This window comes from Rhinopithecus bieti, unplaced genomic scaffold (assembly GCF_001698545.2).
Source record: "Rhinopithecus bieti isolate Rb0 unplaced genomic scaffold, ASM169854v2 scaffold_19459, whole genome shotgun sequence".
NCBI classification, from domain to species: Eukaryota; Metazoa; Chordata; class Mammalia; order Primates; family Cercopithecidae; genus Rhinopithecus; species Rhinopithecus bieti.
In genome coordinates, this window is record NW_016809864.1 from 2,053,955 (window position 1) to 2,066,534 (window position 12,580).

The 12,580-nt window shown below is 45.9% G+C and overlaps 1 protein-coding gene across 1 annotated transcript in view; it reads right to left on the bottom strand.

Annotated features, from left to right (window-relative positions):
• TXNDC11 (thioredoxin domain containing 11) overlaps window positions 1-10,147 on the bottom strand; it is a 64,993-nt gene extending 54,846 nt beyond the window's left edge. The window contains 7 exon segments of the mRNA XM_017890678.1: window positions 279-376; window positions 2,890-3,106; window positions 9,892-9,995; window positions 9,997-10,026; window positions 10,028-10,067; window positions 10,069-10,112; window positions 10,115-10,147. Of these exon segments, the coding sequence (XP_017746167.1) occupies window positions 279-376; window positions 2,890-3,106; window positions 9,892-9,995; window positions 9,997-10,026; window positions 10,028-10,067; window positions 10,069-10,112; window positions 10,115-10,147 (566 nt within the window).
• Window positions 10,148-12,580: the final 2,433 nt, after the last annotated feature.

The following is a 12,580-nucleotide window of genomic DNA, read 5'->3' on the forward strand; positions in this document are numbered from 1 at the left end:
AAAAAAAAAAAAAAAGAAAAGAAAAACAATGCTGTAAAATGTGTAATGACATGAAAAGATGCTCAAAAAAGTAAGAAAAGCAGTTTAGGAAATAGTATTACTGCCTGATCCCATGTTTAGCTTTAAAAAGGGGGGTGGATTATCCAGATCTTTTATTTTTGCTTATCTGTATTATCTAAATTTTCTATAGTGACTATTTAATATAGAAAAAATGCAAAATTCATTTATAAACTGGCAAACCAAACTGGAATGAGAAACACTATTTAAAAAGTTCTTACCTCCGATGATACAGATATATTACAGGAAAATAAAAGAAGTGTTTCTGTTTTCTGCATTTCCCCTGGTTCCACCAACAGTTAATTGCCACAAACAACACCTGCAGAGCCAAAAAAGGGTTTCAAATGACTATGAATAACAACTGAAAAGTTACCAAGATTTAAAAGATGAAATTAAAAATGGAACTATTCCTCTCTCACTGAAACAGAAAGTATGAAAAAAACTGTTTTGAGTTTTCAAAGTTCATCATTTATCACTAAAATAAAAAAGAAAGACATACTCTTATCTATGATGTCTAGCCAGGACTTGGACCACGTTTACCAATCTTACCATGCAGTACAGTTCAAGATTTTGTGTGTTTCCAAAATAAACCCACTTTTTTCCCTCCTGAGTAGATGGAATAGTAAGCTCTCAATTTGGAAGAAGCTGAACTCTTTTTAAAAAAAGCAGCAGCAGTCGCTGGATTGCACTATAGCCCCACCACCTGTCACTACATGATCGCAAACAAACTGCTTCACCCCTTACGCCTGCGGTCCTGCTGCAGAAAAACAGGGTTAACAGCATCGGCTTGCAAGTGGTTGAGAATTAGCACAGGGCCTGGCGCACCAGAATATCATTATTATTATACTAATGCCATCACTCAGAAGGACATACTGCTTAGGTTGACAGTAAGGTAGCCAATTCACACTTATTAATAAAACACAACAGATTCCCCTCTTGTGCCCAACATGGGCAACATGAACTTTGTTCTCTAAATTTGGAAGGCTCCACAGTTTCTAAGAAAAACCAACTGAGAGTTTCAAATGAACTTCTGGAACCCGGTTGCCTACTCACGTTACTTCAGATCAGTGGTTCTGAGCAGGAGAGTCTCAGAAATTTGTGGGATGCTTTTTGCTTGCCGCAATGACTGGGGGAAGCTACAGTGCATATGTAGGGCAGGGGCATTGGTAGATGTCCTGCTACACTCAAACCTGCTTTGCACACAGAAGAATCATCCATAGCATTCCAAAGGAGTTCAAAATGCCTGCCAAACACTGATATTGGGGAAACACTGTTATTATCCAAGCCCAGAACCTAACTCCATTTTACATGTGAATCTAAAGCATGCTTTTTGTGTTCACTGGATTTTTCAGGAAAGCAACTTCGATGTAAACTGAGAGCAGAAAGGGCTTTGTGTGGTTCAGGATTTTACCAAGATTGTTCACCACTTAGGATAATCAACTACTAAGAGCACTGTCCCTATGGCAGGTAAGTCACCAACATATCGCCTTTATCAGTCTACATTCGTAACTATCCCACTCACAGCGGTTCTACATAAAGGTATATGGGCCCGTTCTGACTGTGCACTTATATACTAAAATATATATAATTTAGTTACAAATTACTTCCCCCCCCCAACTTTATGTTCCAGTCAGTGCATTAGATTATTTTGAAATTACATGTATAGGAAAAATTTATCATCTATGAATTCCTTTTCAGGAAGAAAAGGGGACATCAAAAAATAGTTATTTTCTGAAGTGCAACTGGGGTCCACTGGGCTGAAAACCACTGCCATAACAGGTGACTTATTTGCCTATACATCTTTCTCACCTAGCCCAAAGGTGGCATTCCTTATCTGCTGAATATAGTTCTGGTCCAAATATTAAAAAGGTCAGCCTTGATACAAGGCAGTCACATCATACATAAATTTTCTTACCTGAAATACCTAACTAGGGGCCGAGTGTGGTGGCTTAAGCCTGTAATCCCAGCACTCTGGGAGGCCGAGGTGGGTGGATCACAAGGTCAGGAGATCGAGACCTCCTGGCTAACACAGTGAAACCCCGTCTCTACTAAAAATACAAAAAATTAGCTGGGTGTGGTGGTGGGTACCTGTAGTCCCAGCTACTCAGGACGCTGAGTCAGGAGAATGGTGTGAACTCGGGAGGCGGAGCTTGCAGTGAGCTGAGATTGCGCCACTGCACTCCAGTGACAGAACGACACTCCGTCTCAAAAATATATATATATATAAACAAATAAATAAACCTAATTAGCAAGTATCAAATGGATATGCAAAAACTAGGATTTTCAGTCCCTCTACCTTTTTCAATGCTGAAACCAAACACTATGGCACCCCAGGATGAGCACTGGCCTGTGTTATGAGATTCAGAATCTGCTCCCACACTTGCCTCGCACTATAACCACCACATTTGGAAATCCTTTCTGTTGCTTTACAGAAGGCTCTGTAACTTAGAAAGGACTCCCAGAGTTCACCATGGCAAAGTCTGCCCATTGGGCAAGGTGTCACTGTAGGGACATCCTGCCCTACATACAGGACTGAAAGTCATTTGATTCTTTTTTTTTTTTTTTTTGAGACGGAGTCTCGCTCTGTCGCCCAGGCTGGAGTGCAGTGACCGGATCTTGGCTCACTGCAAGCTCCGCCTCCCGGGTTTACGCCATTCTCCTGCCTCAGCCTCCCCAGTAGCTGGGACTACAGGCACCCGCCACCTCGCCCGGCTAGTTTTTTTTGTATTTTTTAGTAGAGACGGGGTTTCACCGGGTTAGCCAGGATGGTCTCGATCTCCTGACCTCGTGATCCGCCCGTCATTTGATTCCTAAGCTGAATGTGAGCATTACCTGGTCTGAAAGCCGACTTGCTGCTTGCTGAATTTCTGCCCTGGCAGCGATGGACTGTCCACACCAAGGGGCATAGAAGAACAGCAGTACCACCTCTGAGTCCCGGCGAATGTACTCTGCATAGTCCAGCTGTCCCTGGAAGAGGTCAAGCACTGGAGACCTCGGGGAGAAAAAGCTGACAGGTGGCTTTGCTGGTATTATCACATCTTTTGCTCGACTAAAAAAGAGCAGACACAGAAAAGATTGCTTAGTTTATCTTCTTCTAAAAATAGCTCTGTGGAAATAGAACGATAAAAGAAAAATCCTCTTTTGAATAAGAAAATGGAGTCCCAAAATCACTGCCCTAGAAAGGCAACATCTGGCTGAACAAATGCAAGACATGAATAATATGTTGGAAACAATTCTCTGAGATTCTGTCCCCTAGGTATAGGCTGGAAGGGCAGTGGAGAGCAGAGGAGGATGTCTTTGAATAATCCATATTCCTGCCCCCCACACCTCAAAGACTTCATCCTCCTTTTTCTGCAGCCTGGCTCTCCAAAGAAGCCACTTATCTCCAAGGGTTTAGAACCACCAGCATGCGAGCTCAGAATTACAGTGAGGAAGCATGTACACTACCACTAATGATTTCCATGGGAGATGCTCACAGTCAACTCAACTTTGAGAAAACATTAAGCTTATTAGCTGGAGTTGGCTTGTACTTATCCAGGGCATTCAGCTAACAGTAACAATTAAACAATAATATACATTCCTCCAGATATATATCATAATCCTAAGACTAATGAAAATGAGTAACAAAGCAACAGCCTATTTAACTGGAAAATGAGCTTTTTGAACACTTGAGCTTCCCACAAGAAAGAGATCAGGAGGAAAAAGAAAATAACACTGGACAAACAAGTGGTCAGAAGTAACTTTCCTCATCAAGACCTAAAGGTCTAGGCCCAGGCTGCATCCCACCAAGTAGAAGGACCCTAGTAAACACCCTGAGCTGTCCATGTATCTGCACTCACGTACCATAAAACCATTATAGCAGGTTTGCTAAGAAACAATGGAGACCCAATTATGCACTATCTAAACGAGATAAATAGAGAATATAAACATGGAAACCTAAAAAACGATTAGATTAACCCCAAAGAAAGTAAAGGAGGCCAGGCGCGGTGACTCACACCTGTAATCCCAGCACTTTGGGAGGCCGAGGCAGGCAGATCTCCTGAGGTCAGGAGTTCAAGACAAGCCTGGCCAACAAGGTGAAACCCCATCTCTACTCAAAATAAAAAAGTAGCTGGGTGTGGTGATAGGCGCCTGTAATCGCTTGAACCCAGGAAGCAGAGGTTGCAGTGAGCCGAGATTGCACCACTGGACTCCAGCCTAGGTGACAAGAGCAAATTCCATCTAAAAAAAAAAAAAAAAAGAAAGGAACAAGAAAAGAAGCCAGAAGGTACAAATGGAAAACAAGGAGCACAAAGGTACACTTAAACCCAACTACATCAACAATTACGTTATATATAAAAGGAGGGGCCAGGTGCGGTGGCTCACACCTGTAATCACAGAACTTCGGGAAGCCGAGCTGGGCAGATCACAAGGTCAGAAGATGGAGACCATCCTAGCTAACACGGTAAAGCCCGGTCTCTGCTAAAAAAATACAAAAAATTAGCTGGGCGTGGTGGCTGGGGCCTGTAGTCCCAGCTACTTGGAAGGCTGAGGCAGGAGAATCGTGTACGTTGCAGTAAACTGAGATCACGCCACTGCACTCAGCCTGGGCAACAGAGCAAGACTACGCCTCTCAAAAAAAAAAAAAAAAAAAAAAAAAGGAAGCAACCTAATTGGGAGGAACAGACTGCCAGACAGGATAAAGCAAGACCCAATTATGCACTATCTAAACGAGATATAGTTTAAATATAAAGATGTAGGATAAAGGCATAAGGATAGGAAAACTATGTAAACAGTGAGCATAAGAAAGCTGGCATAACTCATGAGGTAAAATGATAAACTGGGGTATATTCTTACCCCAGTTTAGTTGTTACTCCACAATAAAAACGAAAAACAAAACCTACTCATATATGTTATAACTGGGATGAGTCTCAAAATGATTATGCTGAGTGAAAAAGGTGCTAAAGAGTACATGCACTATGACTGCATTTATATGAAATTCCAGAACAGGCAGAAGTATTCAACGGAGCAAGTCACCTATTTATTCACTCAAACTAATATTTTAACTTTCAATCAGAGAGCTTTCAGTCTACGTAGAATGCCTTCATAACCCAAAAAACTCAATCACTTACACAACTATTCAAAAATTCTTTACTGAGCAGCTATAACTATGCTTTGGGAACAAGCACTGAGGCTGCAGCAGCTAGCACTGTGTGTTGTCGAGGAGATCACTTTCTAGGGGAGGAAGACAAGAAAAACATCAAATGTGTAAAAAATAAAAATATACAACATGCTCGCTGCTATGTGAAAAATTTAACAAAGTGATGTACAGAAGGACATGGCAGCTACTCTGATGGAGTGGTGGTTTGGGAGGTGCTATAATTTAAGCTCTGAGACCTCAATGACAAGAAGATAGCCATGTAAGAGGTGGGGAGGGCACTATAGGAAAAAAAAGGGGACATGTTTTCAAGAGAACCAAAATTCTCCTTTTTGGAGAAATTATTTTTCTACCATTCAAACCGCATATGGCCAAGCGTGGTGGCTCAGGCCTGTAATCCCAGCACTTTGGGAGGCCAAGGCGGGTGGATCACATGAGGTCAGGAGTTTAAGACCAGCCTGACCAACACAGTGAAACCCCATTTCTACTAAAAATACAAAATTAGCCGGGCATGGTGGTGCACACCTGTAATCCCAGCCTCTTGGGAGGCTGAGGCAGAAGAATCACTTGAACACGGGAGGCGGAGGTTGCCGTGAGCCAAGATCACTCCATTACACTCCAGACTGGGAAACAAGAGCAAAACTCCATCTCAAAAGAAAAAAAAAAACAAAATGCAATGTAAGCATCAAATAATGCAATCTGAGGAAAAATGTAGGTCTGACAGCAGAAGAAAGGATAAAGAGCAACTCAGTAATTTTGCTCTGCATATTCAGAAGCATTCCCAAATGGGCCAGAGAAAGTACAAGGCCAATCAAAAATCAAATATTAGACAGGGAGAAGAAACACTGGCCTTTACTCCATCAGAAACATTGGTGAGTTTCTATTTAACTCATCAATCTGCTTCACATTTTAGAGAAACTATACCTAGAGTAAAGACTTCCTAGGGCCGGGCGCGGTGGCTCAAGCCTGTAATCCCAGCACTTTGGGAGGCCGAGACAGGCGGATCACGAGGTCAGGAGATCGAGACCATCCTGGCGAACACGGTGAAACCCCAACTCTACTGGAAAAAAAAAATACAAAAAACTAGCCGGGCGAGGTGGCAGGCGCCTGTAGTCCCAGCTACTCGGGAGGCTGAGGCAGGAGAATGGCGTAAACCCGGGAGGCGGAGCTTGCAGTGAGCTGAGATCCGGCCACTGCACTCCAGCCCGGGCGACAGAGCAAGACTCCGTCTCCAAAAAAAAAAAAAAAAAGATTTCCTGCAGCGATGAGGGCTATGTGCTGAGCCAGTGGCATGTGCCCATAGTCCCAGCTACTACTATACTCTGGAGACTGAGGCGGGAGAATTACTTGAGCCCTGCAGTCTCAGGCTGTAGCATGCCATAATTGCATCTATGAATAGCCACTGCATTCCAGCCTGGGCAACATAAAAAAAAAAAAAAAAGCCTGTTGAAACCCCAATTTTCATATGAAATTCATACCTTACATCACTTCCTTGCAAAGACCATTTGAGGCAGCTTTGAAATTACAAAATGGAATAAAGCAAAATAAATACATGTATACATACATACGTATCTACACACAATTTTTTTTGCCTCTAAATCAAGGTAAAAGAAAGGTGAGCAGGATGATGAGACAGAAGTAAAGATTAGATGCCCAGAAATGCACAATTATTCACTGTGGCTCAACCTCAAATCAACCTTTTCCATATTATCTGGTTTGAACTCAGCCGAGCCACAGACACTGAAGAGAGCAGTGATTTATTTCAAGCCTGGAGCTGTTCGTAAAAATTAAAAAAAAAAAAAAAAAAAAAAAAAATCCTAGGCCAGGAGCGGTGGCTCATGCCTGTAATCCCAGCACTTTGGGAGGCTGAGGTAGGAGGATTACCCGAGGTCAGGAGTTCGAGACCAGCCTGGTCAACATGGTGAAACCTCATCTCTACTAAAAATACAAAAATTACCTGGGTGTGGTGGTGCGCACCTGTAATCCCAGCTACTCGGGAGGCTGAGGCAGGAGAATCACTTGATCCCAGGAGGTGGAGGTTGCAGTGAGCTGAGATTAAAAAAAATCCTATTGTCCCTTAAGCCTTATTAAAGCAAAGATCTTAAAAGTGAAAGAGGAAAAGGGAGGTAGAAATGTTAGCCAGTTGTACATCAATAAATAGTATAGGCCGGGCGCGGTGGCTCAAGCCTGTAATCCCAGCACTTTGGGAGGCCGAGACGGGCGGATCACAAGGTCAGGAGATCGAGACCATCCTGGCGAACACAGTGAAACCCCGTCTCTACTAAAATACAAAAAACTAGCCGAGCGAGGTGGCGGGCGCCTGTAGTCCCAGCTACTTGGGAGGCTGAGGCAGGGGAATGGCGTGAACCCGGGAGGCGGAGCTTGCAGTGAGCTGAGATCCGGCCACTGCACTCCAGCCTGGGCGACAGAGCAAGACTCCGCCTCAAAAAAAAAAATAAATAAAATAAATAAATAAATAAATAAATAGTATCATCACATCATTCAAAGATGACCCTAAAAAAAGTAATCTGAGTCTATTCAAAGACGGTCAAATTTGCCAGTGACACAGAAAGAAGATGAAGCAGCAGCCATTTACTGGTTCACGCTCCTTGCCTGAAGCAAGAAAGGATTTCATTTTGCCTACTCTAGTAACTGGATTTACTCTCTTTCTTCTGAATCTCAAAGGACTTCCATATCAATTAAGTCATGCCAACTCAGAACAAACATTAACCATTATTTCCATACTTTAACAAACCGATGTAAATAAACTCCACACCCCTGGAGCGGGGAACCTCTTTTCCTAATTTGAACCTAAATGTCACCTCGCAACACTCTAACTTCTAAAATACTTTGTACGTTGTCCTTGTGGGAGACAATAATAAAGTACAAGGTTAAGAATCTAGGTCCTGACAATAAATGATTCAAATTCCAGCTCAGTCACTTAACATGTGGGTATGATTTGGGGCAGGTTCTGAAACATCAGCAAGGCTGGACTCCTTCATCTGTGCATTGGGAAAGATAACAGTATATTCAAACTTTAATGGGGACTGTGAGATTTAAATGACACCCATACTAGGCTCTCAATTATGTATTAAATGTATAAATGCATTCATGGAAACAGTGGTTCCCAAGCAGGCAGTTATGCTCCCAGGGGACATCTAACAATGTCTGAAGCCATTGTGGGTTGTTACATCTTGTGGGGTGTGCTACTGGTACCTAGTGGGTAGAGGCCAGGGATGCTGGTAAACATCCTACAGTGCACAGGGCAGCCCCCACAACACAGATCTGACCCAAAATATCAACAGTGCCAAGACTGAGAAACCCTGCTGACAGTACAGTACCTGGCCCATGGAAAATGCTGAGAGTTATTATAATTTATCTTTCCACTAAAATCCCCAATCTTTTGACACCTCTTTGACAACCAGTCACATATGGTGCTAAATAAACTAAAAAATGTTCCAACGTGAAATCACAGATTATGATCATAGCAGCAATACAGATCTTACAAATTGGGATCCCAAAAGACCCACTGTTGATTTGGGGGACCAGAAGTACACCTGAAATATAAAGCTAATTTTGTATGTGCGTACATTCCTGAAAAGACACACATGAGCTTTCATTTACGTACTCCCTACACCCCAGGCTACTGTCAGGTCTTTTAATCAATTCCAGGGAAATACCAAGCTTGTCCAGCCTCAGAACCTCCACATTTGCTGTTCGCTCTACCTTGGACACACTCCCCACAGACCTTCCCAGCGCTGGACCCTTCTCCTTTTTATATAAGCTTCAAATGTCACTTCCTTAGGAAGTCTTTCCTCACCGCCATCGTTTCTATGCCCTGCATAGCACTGAAGCTTTAAAAAATTGTATTATGTTACTTGCTCACTGTACCATTCACTCAACGGAGCAGAGTTCGCCTGGACGAGCGTCCGGCACATAGTAGGTGCAGATAAATAATCGTTACATCAGGCCGAGTGCGGGGGCTCTAGGGTGTAAATCTCAGCATTTTGGGAGGCCAAGGCGGGTGGATCACGTGACGTTAGGAGTTCGAGACCAGCCTGGCCAATATGGTGAAACCCCGTCTCTACTAAAAACACAAAAATCAGCCAGGCGTGGTGGCGCAACCCTGTAATCCGAGCTACTCCGGAGGCTGAGGCAGGAGAACCCCTTGAACCCGGGAGGCGGAGGCTGCAGTGAGCCGAGATCGCACCACTGCACTCCTGCCTGGGCGACAGAGCGTGACTCCATCTCAAAATAATAATGATCGTTAGATCAATGAGAGCGGGAATTCTAAGAGCGGTCTGGAACTCTCAGACGGTTGTGGATCACTTCCACCGGAAGCTTAAGGGGAATGAAATCGGTGAGAAATGCGAGTCCTACAGCCTGGGCCGAAGTGACAGGTCCACCCCTAGAGACTACAACAGGTGAGGAGCACCCCTGACCCTCCTCCCTCGGCACTAAAGCGGGACGATGGGGCGCGGGGCTGCACCCGGAAGCCTCGCCATAATGTTCGCGGGCGGGCCGGGGCAAGGGGAAGGTGGGAGGCCGTGGCCGCAGGCTCCAGGAGGGGTCAGAAGTCCTGGGCAAGGTCAGGCCCGACCTCCCCGGCGGAGGCCGCTGCGACCCGGCCCTGCAGGCTCCAGGCGGCAGAGCAGGGGGAGCGCCGCACAGGGGCCCCGGGGTCCGGGCCGCCTCACCTGCAGGTGAACTTGAGGGCGAGGAGCAGCGCGCAGCCGAGCGCCACGGCCCCGCAGAGCAGCTCGGGCCGCTGGCGCGCCATGAGGGAGGCGCCACGCAGCCCCGCGACGGAGTCGCCCGCCGGAGGACGCTGTTGGCCGGGGCCGGGCTCGGGCTGAGGCAGTCGGAGCCCGCGGCCGCCACCACCCCCTCCCTCGTCCTCGGCGTCCTCGCTGCTGGCTCTGCGCCGCCGCCGGCGGCTCCGCATTCCGACATTACATGCTCCCCGTCGCCGCTTTATACCTTGCCGCCGCCGCCACCGCCTCGGGCCGAGGCCCGGCCCGGCCCGTGGCTCCCCCAATCCCGCCAGCTCGGTCGCACCGGCTAACCCGGACCACTCCACGTCAGCCGCCGCCGCCGCCTCAGGGTCCGCCCGGTCACACGAGCACACGGTCCTCCACCGGCTCCACAGAGTCCGCGCGGGCGCCGACACCGCCCAAATCCGCCCCCAACGGGCCACGCCCTGCACCACTTACGGTAAATTACGACGGAAGCCTGCCCGCCCGCAGCCCGCCTCCTTCACCGGGCCGCGATCCCGCTCGACGGACTGCGCAGGCGGCCGTCGCGGGGGCGTGGGGAGAAACTGCTGCCTTGGGATCAGGCTCGCGGGGGGACCACTTGGAACGTTGACAACACTGTTAGTCTCGTCTCGCCGCGTTAGGTTTTAGGAAGCCGTAACGACGCAGCAATCGTGTCCCCCATTCTCACTACAAGGCCCCGAATCACGTAGGTTGCGTTTTTTATCCCCACTTAACTTTAAGATCAAAAAAACGGCCGGAGCGCAGTGGCTCCAAGCCGTGTATCGCGCACTTTGGGGAGGCAAGGCGGGCAGATTACATGGGACCAGGGGAGTCTCGAGACCAGCCACTGGCCAACATGGTGATTTTTAAAACCTCGTCTCTGCTAAAAATACCAAAACTATTAGCCGGGCGTGGTGGCGGGCGCCTGTAATTCCCAGCTGCTGAGGCAGAGAATTTTGCTTGGAACCCGGGAGGCGGAGGTTGGCAGAGAGAGAGAGAGAGAGGAGAGGAGAGAAAAAAAAAAGAGTTGTCCCTCCAATCTCAATAAACTACAAACTAACACGCCAGCTTTTTTTTTTTTTTTTTTTTTTTTTTTTTTTTTTTTTTTAACTTTTTGTAGAGACAAGGTCTCTCCATGTTGCCTAGGCTGGTCTTGAACTCCTGGGCTCAAGCGATCCTCCCATCTCGGCCTCCCAAAGCATTAGGATTATGTAAAAGCATGAACCACTTCACCCACCTGTGGCATCTTTTTGTTCCTTCTTTACTGCCTTATTTTGTAGAAAGTAGCTATTTTCTAGTATAACATTAATTCCTTTAATTATTTTAACTTGTCTCTCATCCCCTTTGTTATTATTACCCTTATTATCTATGTTACAAACCCAACTATAGTGTTAATCTTGTTTTAAAAAGCTAAGAGAAAAAATATATAGTTACAGAGTTTTTTTAACCTTCTAATTTGCCATTTATACTTCTGTTGATTCCTTTGTGTAGATTAGAGTTACACAATTTATTGCTAAAGAAAATAAATATGGTCAAAAGTCACCAGTGTCCTCATTCACTGTAGGTTGCTGGAACAGAATTTACCCTACACTTCCATAAAACATCCGACATTTGCACAGGGCTTCATAAGGTCCAAAGTACTTTTGTTGTCTGTGGTTTGTCTCACGAAACCCACAGTCCTTTGTGAGCAAATGCGAGGCAGTGTCTTGCTGGCCAGAAAACCACCCTGGATTAATAAAAGAATGCCTCTTTTCCTCTTCACTTTCTGAGCAACTGGGGTGCTGCTCTGGCAGCAGAACGTTCTCTTTTTCATTTTTTGTAGAGATGGGATCTCGCTGTGTTGCCCAGGCTGGTCTTGAACTCCTGGCCTCAAGTGATCCTCCTGCTCTGGACTCCCAGAGTTCTGGGATCTCAAGTCTGAGCCACTGCAGCTGGCCCAGAACATTCTTCTGAAACAATTATAAATTTGTTTTAAAATACGCTAAGCCTTTGGGGTCAGGCTGTACTGCTTTTCAAAGGTTAGGTTAGCCCTAACTTGTCCACACCAACTTGTATCTGAGCTTTTCCTGGCCACTTTTTTTTTTTTTTAATTAATTTATTTATTTTTCTGAGATGGAGTCTCACTCTATCGCCCAGGCTGGAGTGCAGTGGCACCATGTCGGCTTACTGCAACCTCCGTCTCCTGGGTTCAAGCAATTCTCCTGCCTCAGCGTCCCAAATAGCTGGGATTACAGGTGCCCACCACCACGCCTGGGTAATTTTTATATTTTTAGTAGAGACAGGGTTTCACTGTGTTGGCCAGACTGGTCTCAAACTCCTGACCTCAGGTGATCCACCCGCCTTGGCCTCCCAAAGTGCTGAGATTACAGGCATGAGCCACTGCTACCAGCCTCTTGGCTACTTTTTATACCAAGATCAAGTTGCTGGGGGTTTGAGGAGGGAATGGGGCAGAGGAATATACGTGTCATGTGCTATAACAGTGGTCCCAGAAAATTATGATACTGTTTTTATTGTCCCTTTTCTTTGACAGAGTCTTGCTCTGTCAACCAGGCTGGAGTGCAGTGGCACCATCTTGCCTCACTACAACCTTCACCTCCTGGGTTCAAACAATTCTCATGCCTCTGCCTCC